The 17,596-nt window shown below is 43.3% G+C and overlaps 1 protein-coding gene across 1 annotated transcript; it reads right to left on the reverse strand.

Moving 5' to 3' along the window:
- Positions 1-9,816: 9,816 nt before the first annotated feature.
- Positions 9,817-12,243, reverse strand: LOC136609942 (protocadherin gamma-B4-like). Its single transcript, XM_066589220.1, has one exon. It carries the CDS (start codon positions 12,241-12,243, stop codon positions 9,817-9,819), a length of 2,427 nt encoding a protein of 808 aa, XP_066445317.1.
- Between the last annotated feature and the right edge of the window lie 5,353 nt (positions 12,244-17,596).

Raw genomic sequence — 17,596 nt, forward strand, 5'->3', positions numbered from 1 at the left:
GGAGACTGACTGTAAATGGCTGGCGTGCTCTAGTATTTATGGTTCCAAGCTGTACGTGTCATTGCATACAGTCTGTCTATCTATCTATCTATCTATCTATCTATCTATCTATCTATCTGGGTTATTGCATACAGTCTATCTATCTATCTATCTATCTATCTATCTATGACATCAGGAAATGAGAGAATTAGATTCCGTACGTAAAATTTGAACGCTAATTCTTTGGCGCTTTGAATTGAATAATCGAGTTGGGACCCATTAACTTTTCCTATTTATGACATAATCAATGCTCGAGCCAAATTTCAAGTTTCTATGACATTGGGAAATGAGAGAATTAAATTCCGTACATAAAATTTGGACGCTAATTCTTTTGCGCTTAGAATTGAATAATCGAGTTGGGATGAGACATAAGGCCTTGCCCATAAGCATTCCCCAACCTCCAAGAACTGAACCTACCTACCTGAATGAGATTTTGTAGGCCGCTGCTTCCCCCTTGCGGGCTGAATAAAATAGCCGTTGGGTGGAACATACAATTTATCCGGCTGCTGTGGCTTCTTAGGAAGATATCCTAGTACTTGTTTACCCACTTCCAACTCCAATGGTAATTGGCTGGCGTGCTCTAGTGGTTCCAAGCTGTACGTGTCATAATAGAGCCTTAATGACATCACAATGCAGCTTATGAGAACATGTTGGGGCATGTTCGCGCGTTGCTGCGAAGACAGACATACATACATACTACGTTTTTATATATCTAGATGACGGCAGCAGCGACCACTGAGGTTTACCGCTGGGGTATGTCACTCTTATTACTAATGGGGGGAGTGTCACTATTATTACTGCTGTGGGATGTCACTATTATCGCTGGGGTGAAGGTGTCACTATTACCGCTGGGGTATGTGTACATGTGGCAGAAATGGGCAGGGCTCTTTCAGAATAGACCGGGTGCAGATTTTGACTGCTTTTTAGATGCGGAAATGCTGCAGAATTTTCCACAGAAATCTCCGCTGAGCACATTCTGCAGTATTTCCGCGTCCAAAAAGCAGTCAGAATCTGCACCCGGTCTATTCTGAAACAGCCTTGTCCTTTTTAGAACGACGGGGGTAAAATCATACGTTGTGATAAGCCCCGCCCCCTGACGTGTTGGCACTTTGCGATACATAAGTGGGTTTTGGGTTGTAGTTTGGGCACTCGGTCCCTAAAAGGTTCGCCATCACTGGCCTAGTACATGTTTGCCCACTTCCAACTTCAATGGAGACTGACTGTAAATGGCTGGCGTGCTCTAGTATTTATGGTTTCAAGCTGTACGTGTCATTGCATACAGTCTATCTATCTATCTATCTATCTATCTATCTATCTATCTAGGTTATTGCATACAGTCTATCTATCTATCTATCTATCTATCTATCTATCTATCTATCTATGACATCAGGAAATGAGAGAATTAGATTTTGTAGGCCGCTGCTTCCCCCTTGCGGGCTGAATAAAATAGCCGTTGGGTGGAACATACAATTTATCCGGCTGCTGTGGCTTCTTAGGAAGATATCCTAGTACTTGTTTACCCACTTCCAACTCCAATGGTAATTGGCTGGCGTGCTCTAGTGGTTCCAAGCTGTACGTGTCATAATAGAGCCTTAATGACATCACAATGCAGCTTTATAGAACATGTTGGGGCATGTTCAAGGGCGTCCGATGTTGATGACATCAGTGATGACATCACAATAGCAGGTGGCTTACTTATTCGATCTACGTGGGGGGGGCGTAACTTTCGACGACGCTCGCGCGCCATTTATCGTAGGATATTTGTACTATGCCTATAATCTTCCCAGGAGTGTACTCAACAACTTCCCAAAGTTTCATGGCGATCGGATGAATGGTGTAGTAGCGCATAAAGGACAAACACGCACGCACGCACGCACGCACGCAGACAGACATACATTCAATTTTACTGGCCTAGTACATGTTTGCCCACTTCCAACTTCAATGGAGACTGACTGTAAATGGCTGGCGTGCTCTAGTATTTATGGTTTCAAGCTGTACGTGTCATTGCATACAGTCTATCTATCTATCTATCTATCTATCTATCTATCTATCTATCTATCTATCTATCTATCTATCTATCTATCTATCTATCTATGACATCAGGAAATGAGAGAATTAGATTTTGTAGGCCGCTGCTTCCCCCTTGCGGGCTGAATAAAATAGCCGTTGGGTGGAACATACAATTTATCCGGCTGCTGTGGCTTCTTAGGAAGATATCCTAGTACTTGTTTACCCACTTCCAACTCCAATGGTAATTGGCTGGCGTGCTCTAGTGGTTCCAAGCTGTACGTGTCATAATAGAGCCTTAATGACATCACAATGCAGCTTTATAGAACATGTTGGGGCATGTTCAAGGGCGTCCGATGTTGATGACATCAGTGATGACATCACAATAGCAGGTGGCTTACTTATTCGATCTACGTGGGGGGGGGCGTAACTTTCGACGACGCTCGCGCGCCATTTATCGTAGGATATTTGTACTATGCCTATAATCTTCCCAGGAGTGTACTCAACAACTTCCCAAAGTTTCATGGCGATCGGATGAATGGTGTAGTAGCGCATAAAGGACAAACACGCACGCACGCAGACAGACATACATTCAATTTTATATATATAGATAATATAAAATCTATTACAGTAAATATAAAACTGCAGTTAGGGCGCCCACCCACTGGCGTTTGCGATTTTCGTGCGTGAAAAATGCAGCGTTTTCGTCGCGTTTTTGGGGCGTTTTCCGCGGCGTTTTCGTGGCTTTTTGCGTTAATTTACATTGACATTCATGGGTGCATTAAGAGAAAAATAAGGACACATATGCAACTGACAGTTCCTATGTTAAAAATTGCAACGGACTGAAACAAAAAACGCCAGTGGACAGGAGTACATTCAAAACTAATTGCTCTTGAGAAAAAACGCAAAACGCAAAGGAAAAAAAATCGCCAGTGGGTGGGCGCCCTAAGAATAACTATATGTAAATGCAATAGAACACTATTGTTTGATCAACATAAGACTGCTATGCCATAAGTTAAAACTAACATAAATAGTGGATTAATTATTCTAATTTTGATTTTATAATATATAATATATTATTAAATTGAATATGACACAAGCTGTTTAGAAAGCAGTTTTTTTTCATGGTTTTATCTATTTAATTTTAAGAATTTTCTGTTGCATTTTTAATTGTCATCTAAACATTTTATAAAATGATATGAATTAAAAGATAACATAATATGTATCTGTACATGATTTTGGCTGAGCCTGACATTATATCACTAACTATACCTACAAATGTAGCAAAATCTTGCTGTAACAAGTTACCTTACCATTGTAAAGATAATAAAGAGGTAATAAAAAGTTAAATAAATTTGACTGGTTATCTGCTCATGTAAATGGGCTTTTATGTTATATATCCTCATAGAGTTGTTGAAATAAATAAATCATCTCAGGCTTTTATGTTGCCACTCAGAAAATGCAAACAGATTTTAAAAATTGAATATGTTTCTCCATCTGGTTTTAATTAATAAAAGAAAAATGGTGAAATAGTCCCTTTAAATCCAGCCCATATTTATTAGAGTTTATGTACACTCAAATTCCACATATGGTGGTGCACTTATTTTCAATTAGCATTGAATAATAAAGTTGTGACCCCTTTAGTATTCCTATTTAGGACCTAAAGAATGCTCCTGTCAAATTTCACGCTTGTACGACACCGGGAAGTTGCATTACATAGGGATGAACTTAATATTGCAATCAGCATTGAATAATCGAGTTGTGACCAATTAACTTTTCGTAGTTAGTGCCTAAAGGATGCTCATGCCAAATTTCACACTTGTACAACACTGGAAGTTACATTACATAGGGGGGCACTTACTTTTGCAATTACCATTGAATAATCAAGTTATGACCCATTTACATTTCTTATTTAGGACCTAAAGAATGCTGGTTCCAAATTTCACAATTGCACAACACCTGGAAGTTATATTACACAGGGGCACAATTATTTTTACAATTAGCATTGAATAATCAAGTTATGAGCATGTTCTTTTTGCTAACTAGGACCTTAAGAATGCTTGTGCCAAATTTCATGCTTGTACAACACCAGGAAGTTACATTACATAGGGATGCACTTAATTTTGCAATCAGCATTGAATAATCGAGTTGTGACCCCTTTACTTTCCCTATTTAGGACCCTACTGTTCATATTTGGGACCTAAAGAATGCTCATGCCAAATTTCATGCTTCTACAACACCAAGTAGTTTCATTGCATACGGGTGCACTTACTTTTGCAATTAGCATTGAATAGTTGAGTTGTGACCCATTGGCTTTTCGTAGTTAGTACCTAAAGGATGCTCGTGCTGAATTTCACACTTGTACAACACCAGAAGTTACATTACATAGGGGGCACTTACTTTTGCAATTACCATTGAATAATCAAGCTGTTACTTTTGCTAATTAGGGCCTAAAGAATGCTTCTGCCAAATTTCACACTTGTATGACACCAGGAAGTTACATTACATAGGGGTGCACTTACTTTTACAATTAGCATTGAATAATTGAGTTGCAACCCCTTCACTTTTTGCATTTAGGACCTAAAAAATGCTCATACCAAATTTCACACTTGCACAACACTGGGGAGTTACATTACATAGGGATGCACTTACTTTTGCATTTAGCATTAAATAATGCAGTTGCAACCTCTTTATTTTTGCTATTTAGGACCCTACTTTTCCTATTTATAAGCTAAAGAATGCTCGTGCCAAATTTCACAATTGCACAACACCGGAAAGTTACATTACACAGTGGTGCACTGACTTCTGCAATTAGCATTAAATAATCAAGTTGTGACCATGTTCCTTTCTGCTAATTAAGAGCTAAAGAATGCTTGTGCCAAATTTCACGCTTGTATGACATCGGAAAGTTACATTACATAGGGGTGTACTACTTTTGCAATTAGCATTGAATAATTGAGTTGTGACCCCTTAACTTTTCTTATTTAGTACCTAAAGAATGCTCATGTCAAATTTACCCTTGTACGACAGCGGGAAGTTACATTACATAGGGGGGCACTTACCTTTGCAATCAGCATTGAATAATCGAGTTGTGACCTCTTTATTTTTTTATTTAGGGCCTAAAGAATGCTCTTGCCAAATTTTACGCTTGTACTACACTAGGTAGTTACATTATATAGGAGCGCACTTACTTTTGCAATTAGCATTGAATAATTAAGTTGTGACCCCTTTCGTTTTTGTATTTAGGGCCTAAAGAATGCTTGAGCCAAATTTCTCGCTTCTATGACACTGGGAAGTTAAAGAATAGAAATCAGTCCAAGATTGATGCTCGTCACTTGAGTCAAGCACCCCGCGGTCCTAGGGTGCTCGAATAAATTTCACCCTCTCCTCCCCACATGTTTTCAATGCAGCTGATGTCGGTGGCTCCATTGAAAACAATGGTCTTCCGGCACCCCTGAATTGTTTTTCATGGAAGGGCTTTAAACATGAGCCCTTCCCTGAAAAACAATCATTTTAGTGTAAAAAAAAACACAAAAAAAGCATACCTGTCCGCCGCTGCCATGTCCCCGCAGGGATGAAGAACAAATCTGCCGCATGTGGCAGATGTTTCCTTCATCCTTGCGGGGGAAAAGAATTCCCTGCTGCACCTGCCACATCTGTGACAGATGCAGCAAAGGAATTTTTTATCTCTGTGGGGAATAAAGAATTCCCTACCACAGCTGTCACAGATTACAGCTGCGGTAGGGAATCCTGCTGCCAGCATCCTGAAATTGTTTTTATGGGAAGGGATTTAAATATAAGCCCTTCCCTGAAAAACAAGAAGAAATAGTGAATAAAATTTAAAAAAGAATACTCACCTTTCTTCAGCTGCCAAGGCTCAGCCGCATCCAGTGGGCTCTTCTACCTGCACTGCTCTCAGTAGTATTCAGCAGCCGGGGATTTAAAATCACCGCCTGCTGAATGGGCTGCCTCTGATTGGCTGAGCACTGTGAGCAATCAGAGGCAGGTCTCATCGATTGAATGACAGCTGAGAGCTGCCTCTGATTGGTCCCTGCGCTCAGCCAATCAGACGCAGCACTCACCCATTCATGCTGCCTCTGATTGGCTGATCACAGGGATCAATCAAAGGGAGCTCTCAGCTGTCATGCAATAGCTGAGAGCTACCTCTGATTGGTCATAGTGCTAAGCCAATCAGGGGCAGCACTAACCCATTCATGAATTCATAATTGGGTGAGTGCTGCCTCTGATTGGCTGAGCGCAGGGACCAATCAGAGGAAGCTCTCAGCTGTCATTCAATAGCTGAGAGCTCCCCCTGATGGGTCACAGTGCTCAGCCAATAAGAGGCAGCCTACTCAGCAGCCGGAGATTTTAAATCCCCACCTGCTGAATACTTCTGACAGCAGGGCAGGGATAAGAGCTGGCTAGATGCGGCTGAGCCCCGGCAGGTAAAGAAAGGTGAGTATTCTTTTTTTTTAAATTTTATTCACTATTTATTCTTGTTTTTCAGGGAAGGGCTTATGTTTTAATCCCTTCCCTAAAAAACAATTATTTGGTGCCGGCAGCAGGATCCTCTACCGCAGCTGTCATCTGTGACAGTTATGATAGGTAATTCTTTATTGCCCACAGGGATGAAGAATTCCTTTGCTGCATCTGTCACAGATATGGCAGATGCAGCAGGGAATTCTTTTTTCTTGCAGGGATGAAGGAAACATCTGCCGCATGCGGCAGGTGTGTTCTTCATCGCCGCGGGGACAAGGCAGCGGCAGAGAGGTAAGTTTTTAAAAAAATTTTTTACACTAAAATTATTGTTTTTCAGGGAAGGGCTTATGTTTAAAGCCCTTCCCTAAAAACCAATGACGGGGTGCAGGCAGCAGGATCCTCTACCGCAGCTGTCATGTGTGACAGCTATGGTAGGGAATTGAAGAATTCCTCTACTGCATCTGTCACAGATGTGGCAGGTGCCGCAGCAGGGAATTCTTTTTACTAGCGGGGATGAAGGAAACATCTGCTGCATGCAGCAGATGTGTTCTTCATTCCTGCAGGGCACACAGGAGCGGCATAGGGGCAAGTTTATTTATTTATTTTGTTTACACTAAAACTATTGTTCTTCAGGGAATAGCTTATATGTAAAGCTCCCCCTTAAAAACAATTTAGGGGTGTCGGCAGACCATTGTTTTCAATGAAGCCCCCGGTTGCAGCCGTGGCTCCAATGAAAACAATGCAGAGCATCGGTCACCTTGAAAAATGCTCGAGTCTCCCATTGACTTCAATGGGGTTCGCTTCTCGAAACAAGCTCTCGAGCATTACAAAAAGCTTGACTCGAGTAATGAGCACCCAAGCATTTTGGTGCTCGCTCATCTCTATTAGAGAATTAGATTAGGTACATTACACAGGGGTGCCAATACTTTTGCACTTAAAATTGAATATTCAAGTTGTGACCCCTTTACTTTTCTATTTAGGACCTAAAGAATCGTCGTGACAAATTTCACAATTGCACAACATTGTGAAATTAGAGAATCAGATTAGGTACATTGTATAGGGGTACCAATACTTTGTCTCTTTGCATTAAATAATCAAGTTGAGACCCATTAACATTTCCTTCGTAGGACTTAAAGAATGGTCGTGACAAATTTTATGCTTGTACTACATTGGGAAGTTAAAGAATTAGATTAGGTATATTACATTGGAGTGCCAATACATTTGCAATTAGCATTGAAAAATTCGAGTTGTGACCCCTTAACCTTTCCTATTTAGGACCTAAAGAATGGTCGTGTCAAATTTCATGCTTGTATGACATCAGAAAGTTAGAGAATTAGTGGCGAATCAGTCAGTCAGCGAGTCAGTGAGTGAGGGCTTTCACATTTATATTTATAGATGTTTCTATCTACAGATATTCCAGGACTAATGTTAGAATAGCGCTATCTACTGTTTTAATTTGGTGTCCACCTCAGTAATTGTTTGAACTGCTTAGTCTTGCTTTTCTCTCTGATTCATTTCATAAAAGCAAGGCTGAGTAAGTGTGTCTGCCTTGAAAATTTACTGAGGAGCGCTAGACAAAAAAAGGCTGCTCAATAGAAGAAGGGGGTGGCGCTATTCTAGTATTAGCCTTAGAATATCTGAGAAAAAAACTTTTTTTAATAAGTGTAAGTACAAAAATGTTCATAGTTGAACATTGGGCTTTACTTAGCTATAAACACACTTTTTGTTTGATAACCATCATCATACAGATTACTGTGATACATTTTTGCTGGCTTTATCCCATTTTGCGTCTCTACCATTTATGATTAGCATTTGCATAACTCATGCACATACATTATCCACTAGTCCTTGTATTGCATATTCATACTTTTTGTATTTCACAAAATTTACCAGAGGTTGACCAATGTTATTAAATAGAATAACATAATTTATCTCACAGTCCATAGTGAAATATTCTAGAGCTGAGAGAAAAGATTTGAAGCCTCCATCATACATTTGACTTACTATAAGGCCTTGCTCAGACGAGCGCTGTCTGTGCGCATTAGAGGCTAAATTCGTACACTTAACAAAGACAGGACATGTGACTTCAGGTCGCATCTAGGCTCCCTGGTGAGTGCAATGATAGGGCCTGACCTATATTTGGCTTTTCATAGACTCCCACGGGAGCTGGAAAGCACGCACCCCACACCACAGATCACGTTAACGGGCTACTTCAAATAGCTGTAATTAACCCATTCACACGATCTTTAGAGCACAATAGTTGCAATCTTTTCACGCGGCTATACTGTGCGCCTATAGTGCTCGTATGAATGAGCCCTTGGGGTCTCTGGGGGGGGGGGGGGGCGCCATGACGGGCTCCACCGCGGAATTCCGTGGCGGAGCCCGTCACGGCCGTGTGAAGCCGCCCTAAAATCATTAAATTGTTATTGCTTAAACAGTAAAATATCAACACTGGAAGAACATTGCTTGAAGCTTCTCTAACATATATTCAAAGCCAATTTTAACACCTTTTGCATTTCTCTACACTAGAATTATATAAGCTGCCCTTCTTTATATTTTCTGTGTCATAATTTTATTCATATTGAAATCTGGTTCCTTTTTAATGATATCCTGATCTATCGGCTGATCTATTTACAACTTTCGTTGAATACAGTATGCAAATTACATATTAGGAGTATATAGATTTGATGAAGTTTACATATAGAATAATGAAAAACACTCCTGCAGTGTAGTTATATATTAAAGTGCAATGTATTCAGTTATTATGTATCTAACCTAAAAAGTCCTTTTAAAAATGTATATTTTCTACTATAACTAGGTGTTCTCATCCCGGACAGGGGTAGTTGGGGTTACAGAAGCATCTGAGTATTACTGGGTTATGCTGGTTTGTGGAAGTTAATGAGAGTTTAGCAAACAGCATAGTGCATGGAGGTGTGCTATTTCTATAATGCAAGAGTTATGAAAATAGCATAGTTCACTGTGTTACACTGTCTGCATAACTCCTACTGACTTCTACGGTGTTACAGAATTAGCATAGCAAAGCACACTTGGCCATTTTTACACGTTTCTTTAATCTTAACCATGCACAGATCTGCTAAGGAGCTTAGTGCAGGTTCCACAGGTGTGACACACACTTACCTGAATTTTATGGCATATGCTGTGAGCGCCTTAGATAGGAATATAATTTTAATGCTTGAAGGCAAATATTTTTTGCAGTCACATAAATACTTATGATTTATACAAAACTGAAATTATTAACAATAAGCTGTAGGTTGATGAACTATTACTATTTCATACCTGTGCAATATTGCTGGTACCCAGATCATTGTTGGAGAATTCATTAACAGCTGCAGACTCATCGGTGTCTATGAGATTCTCTGTAGGAACATTCTGCACTGGTTTCAGATAAGCAATTTCATTCTGCTTTGAGTCCATAGTCACACACACATCATATGAGAATGGGAAAGGTAAACTTGTATCACTGATCTCAGAAGGACATCCCAGCGTGAACTGAGGATAGACATTTCTGCTGTATGCTCCATAGGTTATTGGAGTGTTAGATTTCCTGCATTTTAAAACTATGGTAATCAACACTGTTGCTACAAAAAGAATTGAAATAAAACCAATGGATACAACCAAGTAGAATGTTACATTGGAAGAAGTATGTAACACATTGGGTTGTCGCTTTATCTCTGGAACAATCTCTTGAAAGTTTTCAGCCACAACTAAATGAACTGAAACGGTACATGACAAAGATGGGACTCCATTATCCTTCACCAGAACCACAATCTTTTGTCTTAAGGTATCTTTGTCTGGAAGATCTCTTCCAATCCTGATCTCACCAGTATATAGACCAATGGTGAATATTGTTGGATCAGGAGCTTGTATTAAGTGATAGGAGAGCCAGGCGTTGTGTCCAGAGTCAGCGTCCACTGCAATCACTTTGGTGACTAGATAACCTTTCTCAGCAGAGTGAGGAATAAACTCAAATAATGCCGATCCCTCAGTGTCTGGTGATGGGTAGAGGATCTTAGGGGCATTATCATTCTTATCAATGATACATATCCTCACTGTGACATTACTGCTTAGAGGAGGAGATCCACTGTCTTTAGCCATCACATGGAACTGGAATTCTCGCAACTGTTCATAGTCAAATGATCTCTGGGCATAAATTACTCCACTTATAGAATTAATGGAAATATAAGATGACACCGGAATTTCTTCAACATTGCTGTTTAGAATGGCATAGCTAATTTTCCCATTTTCATCACAATCACTGTCTGAGGCATGGACAGTGTATATTGATGTACCTGGTTGATTATTTTCCCCAATATACAGAATGTAGTTCATCTTCTCAAAAACCGGAGCATTGTCATTCACATCTGAGATGTTGAGGTGAAAGGTTTTGTTGGTAGACAATGGAGGAGATCCGCTATCCATACACTGTATTGTCACATTGTAGGAGGGATTTCTTTCTCGGTCCATGGTACCTGCAGTTACTAGTTTATAATAACTACTGGAGGATGGAATTAGCTGAAAAGCCAAAGTGTCTGAGATATGACAAACAACTTCACTATTCATCCCAGAGTCCGAGTCCCGGACATTCAGTAATGCTATAACAGTTCCTGCTGGAGAATCTTCTGGAATTGATGATGAGATTGATTTCATTGTTATTTCTGGAGCATTATCATTGACATCAATGACTTGTAATGAAACCTTGCAATGTGTCACATGACCTCCACCATCTTTGGCCTCTATAGTCATTTCATAGGTGTCTGACATTTCATAGTCCAAATTTCCTGATACTTTGATGTCTCCATTTGCTGAGTCTATAGTAAATAATTGGAGTTCATTATCAGAAATATGACTAAAAGAATAAGTTATTTGAGCATTAGATCCTTCATCTTCATCAGTTGCATTTAATTGTATTACAAGAGATCCAATAGCTACATTTTCATGTAACCTTATATGATATGTATCTTGACTAAACATAGGAAAGTTGTCATTAAAATCCTGAACAATGATCTTCACTGTAGCAGTGCTTGATTTCTGTGGGTTACCTCCATCCAAAGCTGTTAATATTAACTCATAGAAGCTTTGTTTCTCTCTGTCCAGTGATTTTTCTAGTATAATTTCTGGGTATTTAATTCCATCTGTTGTTATTTTCTCTCCAAGCCCAAAATTTCCATTTCCACTGAGTGTATAACTTTGTACAGAGTTGATGCCTAAATCTGGATCTTGTGCATTTCCTAAAGCAAAGCGGGCGCCAGGTAATGTCACTTCACTAATCTCTAAACCAAAATGCTTCTTTGAAAATATCGGTGCATTATCATTCACATCTTTGATTTCAATGGTGATTGTGTAAAAATTTAAAGGATTTTCAATGACAGCTTCTATGTTTATAAAGCAGTTTGGTTTAATTCCACATAATGTTTCTCTGTCAATCCTCTCTGATACAAATAAGTCCCCATTTTCCAAATTAACACTGAAATATTGTCTATTTGTCTGTGAGATAAGCTGGAATTTTCTATCTGCCAATTCCTTTACATTTAATCCAAGATCCTTTGCCACATTCCCAATTACAGATCCCTGCTTCATTTCTTCAAGTACTGTATATTGTAGTTGGCCATAGATACAACTAACAAAGAAGAAAATAAGGCAAAATACCTGATAGATCTGTTCCCACTGTTGTCCTCTGTGTCTCGCTGTATTAATCATTCTCAGAAAATTGTGATATAAAAATCCACAAGGAGAAAATAATTCTTAATGACGAAAATCCTTTGTAAAGATATTTCTTGGAGTGCAGACTAGAATGTGTTCTCTGAGAGTATTGCTGTGCTTCCCTATATCCTATAATGTGAGACTACAGTCACAGTTACTAGATTTTCTTTCTAGCTTGAGTTATTTTTTTACGCAGTCTCATACTGCCACTTAGAGTTCAAATGTAAGAACTGCAGTTGCTCTGCAATAAGTACTGTAGATTAAATCTGTTTATAAATTCAATTTTACTTTATTTTTGCTTTTCTACTTTAACATATTTAAGTGACATGAAATGGTATTTGTAATATTAAGAGAACATGTATGTAAATGCAATAGAGTATTATTGTTTGATCAAAATGAGACTGCTATGCTATGAGTGAAAACTAACGTAAATAGTGAATACATTATTCTAATTTTGATTTTATAATATATAATATATTATTATATTGAATATGAAATAAGCTGTTTAGAAAGCAGTTTTTTTATGGTTTTATCCATTTAATTTTCAGAATTTTCTGTTGCTTTTTTAATTGTCATCTAAACATTTTATAAATGATATAAAAGATAACATAATATGTATCTGTATATGATTTTTAGAGATGAGCGAGCACCAAAATGCTCGGGTGCTCGTTACTCGGGATGAACTTTTCGCAATGCTCGAGGGTTCGTTTCGAGTAACGAACCCCATTGAAGTCAATGGGCGACCCGAGCATTTTTGTATATCGCCGATGCTCGCTAAGGTTTTCATTTGTGAAAATCTGGGCAATTCAAGAAAGTGATGGGAACAACACAGAAACGGATAGGGCAGGCCAGGGGCTACATATTGGGCTGCATCTCAAGTTCCCAGGTCCCACTATTAAGCCACAATAGCGGCAAGAGTGGGCCCCCCCTCCCAACAACTTTTACTTCTGAAAAGCCCTCATTAGCAATGCATACCTTAGCTAAGCACCACACTACCTCCAACAAAGCACAATCACTGCCTGCATGACACTCCGCTGCCACTTCTCCTGGGTTACATGCTGCCCAACCCCCCCCCCCCACGACCCAGTGTCCACAGCGCACACCAAACTGTCCCTGCCCAGCCTTCAGCTGCCCTCATGCCACGCCACCCTCATGTCTATTTATAAGTGCATCTGCCATGAGGAGGAACCGCAGGCACACACTGCAGAGGGTTGGCACAGCTAGGCAGCGACCCTCTTTAAAAGGGGTGGGGCGATAGCCCACAATGCTGTACAGAAGCAATGAGAAATCCAATCCTGTGCCACCTCCATCAGGAGCTGCACACGTGGGCATAGCAATGGGGAACCTATGTGCCACACACTATTCATTCTGTCAAGGTGTCTGCATGCCCCAGTCAGACCGCGTTTTTTTATAAATAATCACAGGCAGGTACAACTCCGCAATGGGAATTCCGTGTGCACCCACAGCATGGGTGGCTCCCTGGAACCCACCGGCTGTACATTAATGTATCCCATTGCAGTGCCCATCACAGCTGAGGTAACGTCCGATTAAATGCAGGTGGGCTTCGGCCCACACTGCATGCCCCAGTCAGACTGGGGTTCTTTAAAAGTAGACACATGCAGTTACAACTCCCTGTGGACCCACGGCATGGGTGGCTCCCTGGAACCCACCGGCTGTACATTAATATATCCCATTGCATTGCCCATCACAGCTGAGGTAATGTCATGCTTAATGCAGGTGGGCTTCGGCCCACACTGCATGCCCCAGTCAGACTGGGGTTCTTTAGAAGTGGACACATGCAGTTACAACTCCCTGTGGACCTACAGCATGGGTGGGTGCCAGGAAGCCACCGGCGGTACATAAATATATCCCATTGCATTGCCCATCACAGCTGAGGTAATGTCATGTTTAATGCAGGTGGGCTTCGGCCCACACTGCATGCCCCAGTCAGACTGGGGTTCTTTAGAAGTGGACACATGCAGTTACAACTCCCTGTGGACCGACAGCATGGGTGGGTGCCAGGAAGACACCGGCGGTACATAAATATATCCCATTGCAGTGCCCAACACAGCTGATGTAACGTCAGCTGTAATGCAGGTGGGCTAAAAATTCATTTGATTACACTGTAGGCGAGGGCCCCCAAAAATTGGTGTACCAACAGTACTAATGTACCTGAGAAAAATTGCCCATGCCCAACCAAGAGGGCAGGTGAAATCCATTAATCGCTTTGGTTAATGTGGCTTAATTGGTAACTAGGCCTGGAGGCAGCCCAGTTAAAATAAAAATTGGTTCAGGTGAAAGTTTCAACGCTTTAATGAGCATTGAAACGTATAAAAATTGTTTACAAAAATTATATGACTTGGCCTTGTGGGCCTAAGAAAAATTGCCCGTTCGGCGTGATTATGTGAGGTTTCAGGAGGAGGAGCAGGAGGAGGAGGAGGAATGTTATACACAGATTGATGAAGCAAAAAGGTCCCCGTTTTTGATGGGGATAGAGAACGATGCTTCCATCCGCGGGTGCAGCCTACGTATTACTTAGCTATTGCTGCTGTCCGCTGGTGGAGAAGAGAAGTCTGGGGAAATCCAGGCTTTGTTCATCTTGATGAGTGTAAGCCTGTCGGCACTGTTGGTTGACAGGCGGGTATGCTTATCCGTGATGATTCCCCCAGCCGCACTAAACACCCTCTCTGACAAGACGCTAGCCGCAGGACAAGCAAGCACCTCCAGGGCATACAGCGCGAGTTCAGGCCACGTGTCCAGCTTCGACACCCAGTAGTTGTAGGGGGCAGAGGCATCACGGAGGACGGTCGTGCGATCGGCTACGTACTCCCTCACCATCCTTTTTACAGTGCTCCCGCCGACTCAGCCTTGACTGGGGAGCGGTGACACAGTCTTGCTGGGGAGCCATAAAGCTGTCCAGGGCCTTAGAAAGTGTTCCCCTGCCTATGCTGCCTGAACTCCGCGCCTCCCCTGCTACCTGGCCCTCGGAACTGAGCCTTCGGCCACTAGCGCTGTCGGATGGGAAGTTTACCATCAGTTTGTCCGCCAGGGTCCTGTGGTATAGCATCGCTCTCGAACCCCTTTCCTCTTCGGGTATGAGAGTGGAAAGGTTCTCCTTATACCGTGAGTCAAGCAGTGTGTACACCCAGTAATCCGTAGTGGCCAGAATGCGTGTAACGCGAGGGTCACGAGAAAGGCATCCTAACATGAAGTCAGCCATGTGTGCCAGGGTACCTGTACGCAACACATGGCTGTCCTCACTAGGAAGATCACTTTCAGGATCCTCATCCTCCTCCTCAGGCCATACACGCTGAAAGGATGACAGGCAAGCAGCATGTGTACCCTCAGCAGTGGGCCAAGCTGTCTCTTCCCCCTCCTCCTCATGCTCCTCCTCCTCCTCCTCACCGCGCTGAGATATAGACAGGAGGGTGCTCTGACTATCCAGCGACATACTGTCTTCCCCCGGCTCTGTTTCCGAGCGCAAAGCGTCTGCCTTTATGCTTTGCAGGGAACTTCTCAAGAGGCATAGCAGAGGAATGGTAACGCTAATGATTGCAGCATCGCCGCTCACCACCTCGGTAGACTCCTCAAACTTTCCAAGGACCTGGCAGATGTCTGCCAACCAGGCCCACTCTACTGAAAAGAATTGAGGAGGCTGACTCCCACTGCGCCGCCCATGTTGGAGTTGGTATTCCACGATAGCTCTACGCTGCTCATAGAGCCTGGCCAACATGTGAGGGCGTAGAGTTCCACCGTGTGGGCCCGTCGCACAGCAGTCGGTGCACTGGCAGATTAAACCGATGTTGCAGGGTGCGCAGGGTGGCAGCATCCGTGTGGGACTTGCGGAAATGTGCGCAGAGCCGGCGCACCTTTCCGAGCAGGTCTGTCAAGCGTGGGTAGCTTTTCAGAAAGCGCTGAACCACCAAATTAAAGACGTGGGCCAGGCATGGCACGTGCGTGAGGCTGCCGAGCTGCAGAGCCGCCACCAGGTTACGGCCGTTGTCACACACGACCATGCCCGGTTGGAGGCTCAGCGGCGCAAGCCAACGGTCGGTCTGCTCTGTCAGACCCTGCAGCAGTTCGTGGGCCGTGTGCCTCCTATCTCCTAAGCTGAGTAGTTTCAGCACGGCCTGCTGACGCTTGCCCACCGCTGTGCTGCCACGACGCGCGACACCGACTGCTGGCGTCGTGCTGCTGCTGCTGACACATCTTGATTGCGAGACAGAGGTTGCGTTGGAGGAGGAGGAGGGTGGTTTAGTGGAGGAAGCATACACCGCCGCAGATACCAGCACCGAGCTGGGGCCCGCAATTCTGGGGGTGGGTAGGACGTGAGCGGTCCCAGGCTCTGACTCTGTCCCAGCCTCCACTAAATTCACCCAATGTGCCGTCAGGGAGATATAGTGGCCCTGCCCGCCTGTGCTTGTCCACGTGTCCGTTGTTAAGTGGACCTTAGCAGTAACCGCGTTTGTGAGGGCGCGTACAATGTTGCGGGAGACGTGGTCGTGCAGGGCTGGGATGGCACATCGGGAAAAGTAGTGGCGACTGGGAACTGAGTAGCGCGGAGCCGCCGCCATCATATTTTTGAAAGACTCCGTTTCCACAACCCTATACGGCAGCATCTCCAGGCTGATAAATTTGGCAATGTGCACGTTTAACGCTTGAGCGTGCGGGTGCGTGGTGGCATACTTGTGCTTGCGCTCAAACACTTGTGCTAGCGACAGCTGGACGGTGCGCTGACAGACATTGGTGGATGGGGCCGAGGACAGCGGAGGTGAGGGTGTGGGTGCAGGCCAGGAGATGGTAGTGCCTGTGTCCTCAGAGGGGGGTTGGATCTCAGTGGCAGGTTGGGGCACAGGGGGAGAGGCAGTGGTGCAAACCGGAGGCAGTGAACGTCCTTCGTCCCACCTTGTGGGGTGCTTGGCCATCATATGTCTGCGCATGCTGGTGGTGGTGAGGCTGGTGGTGGTGGCTCCCCGGCTGATCTTGGCGCGACAAAGGTTGCACACCACTGTTCGTCGGTCGTCTGCACTCTCAGTGAAAAACTGCCAGACCTTTGAGCACCTCGGCCTCTGCAGGGTGGCATGGCGCGAGGGGGCGCTTTGGGAAACAGTTGGTGGATTATTCGGTCTGGCCCTGCCTCTACCCCTGGACACCGCACTGCCTCTTGCAACCTGCCCTGCTGCTGCCCTTGCCTCCCCTTTTGAAGACCTGTCCTCAGTAGGCGTAGCAAACCAGGTGGGGTCAGTCACCTCATTGTCCTGCTGCTCTTTCTCCGAATCCTCTGTGCGCTCCTCCCTCGGACTTACTGCCCTTACTACTACCTCACTGATAGACAACTGTGTCTCATCGT

The sequence above is a fragment of the Eleutherodactylus coqui genome, chromosome 2, assembly GCF_035609145.1.
Source record: "Eleutherodactylus coqui strain aEleCoq1 chromosome 2, aEleCoq1.hap1, whole genome shotgun sequence".
Taxonomy (NCBI): domain Eukaryota; kingdom Metazoa; phylum Chordata; class Amphibia; order Anura; family Eleutherodactylidae; genus Eleutherodactylus; species Eleutherodactylus coqui.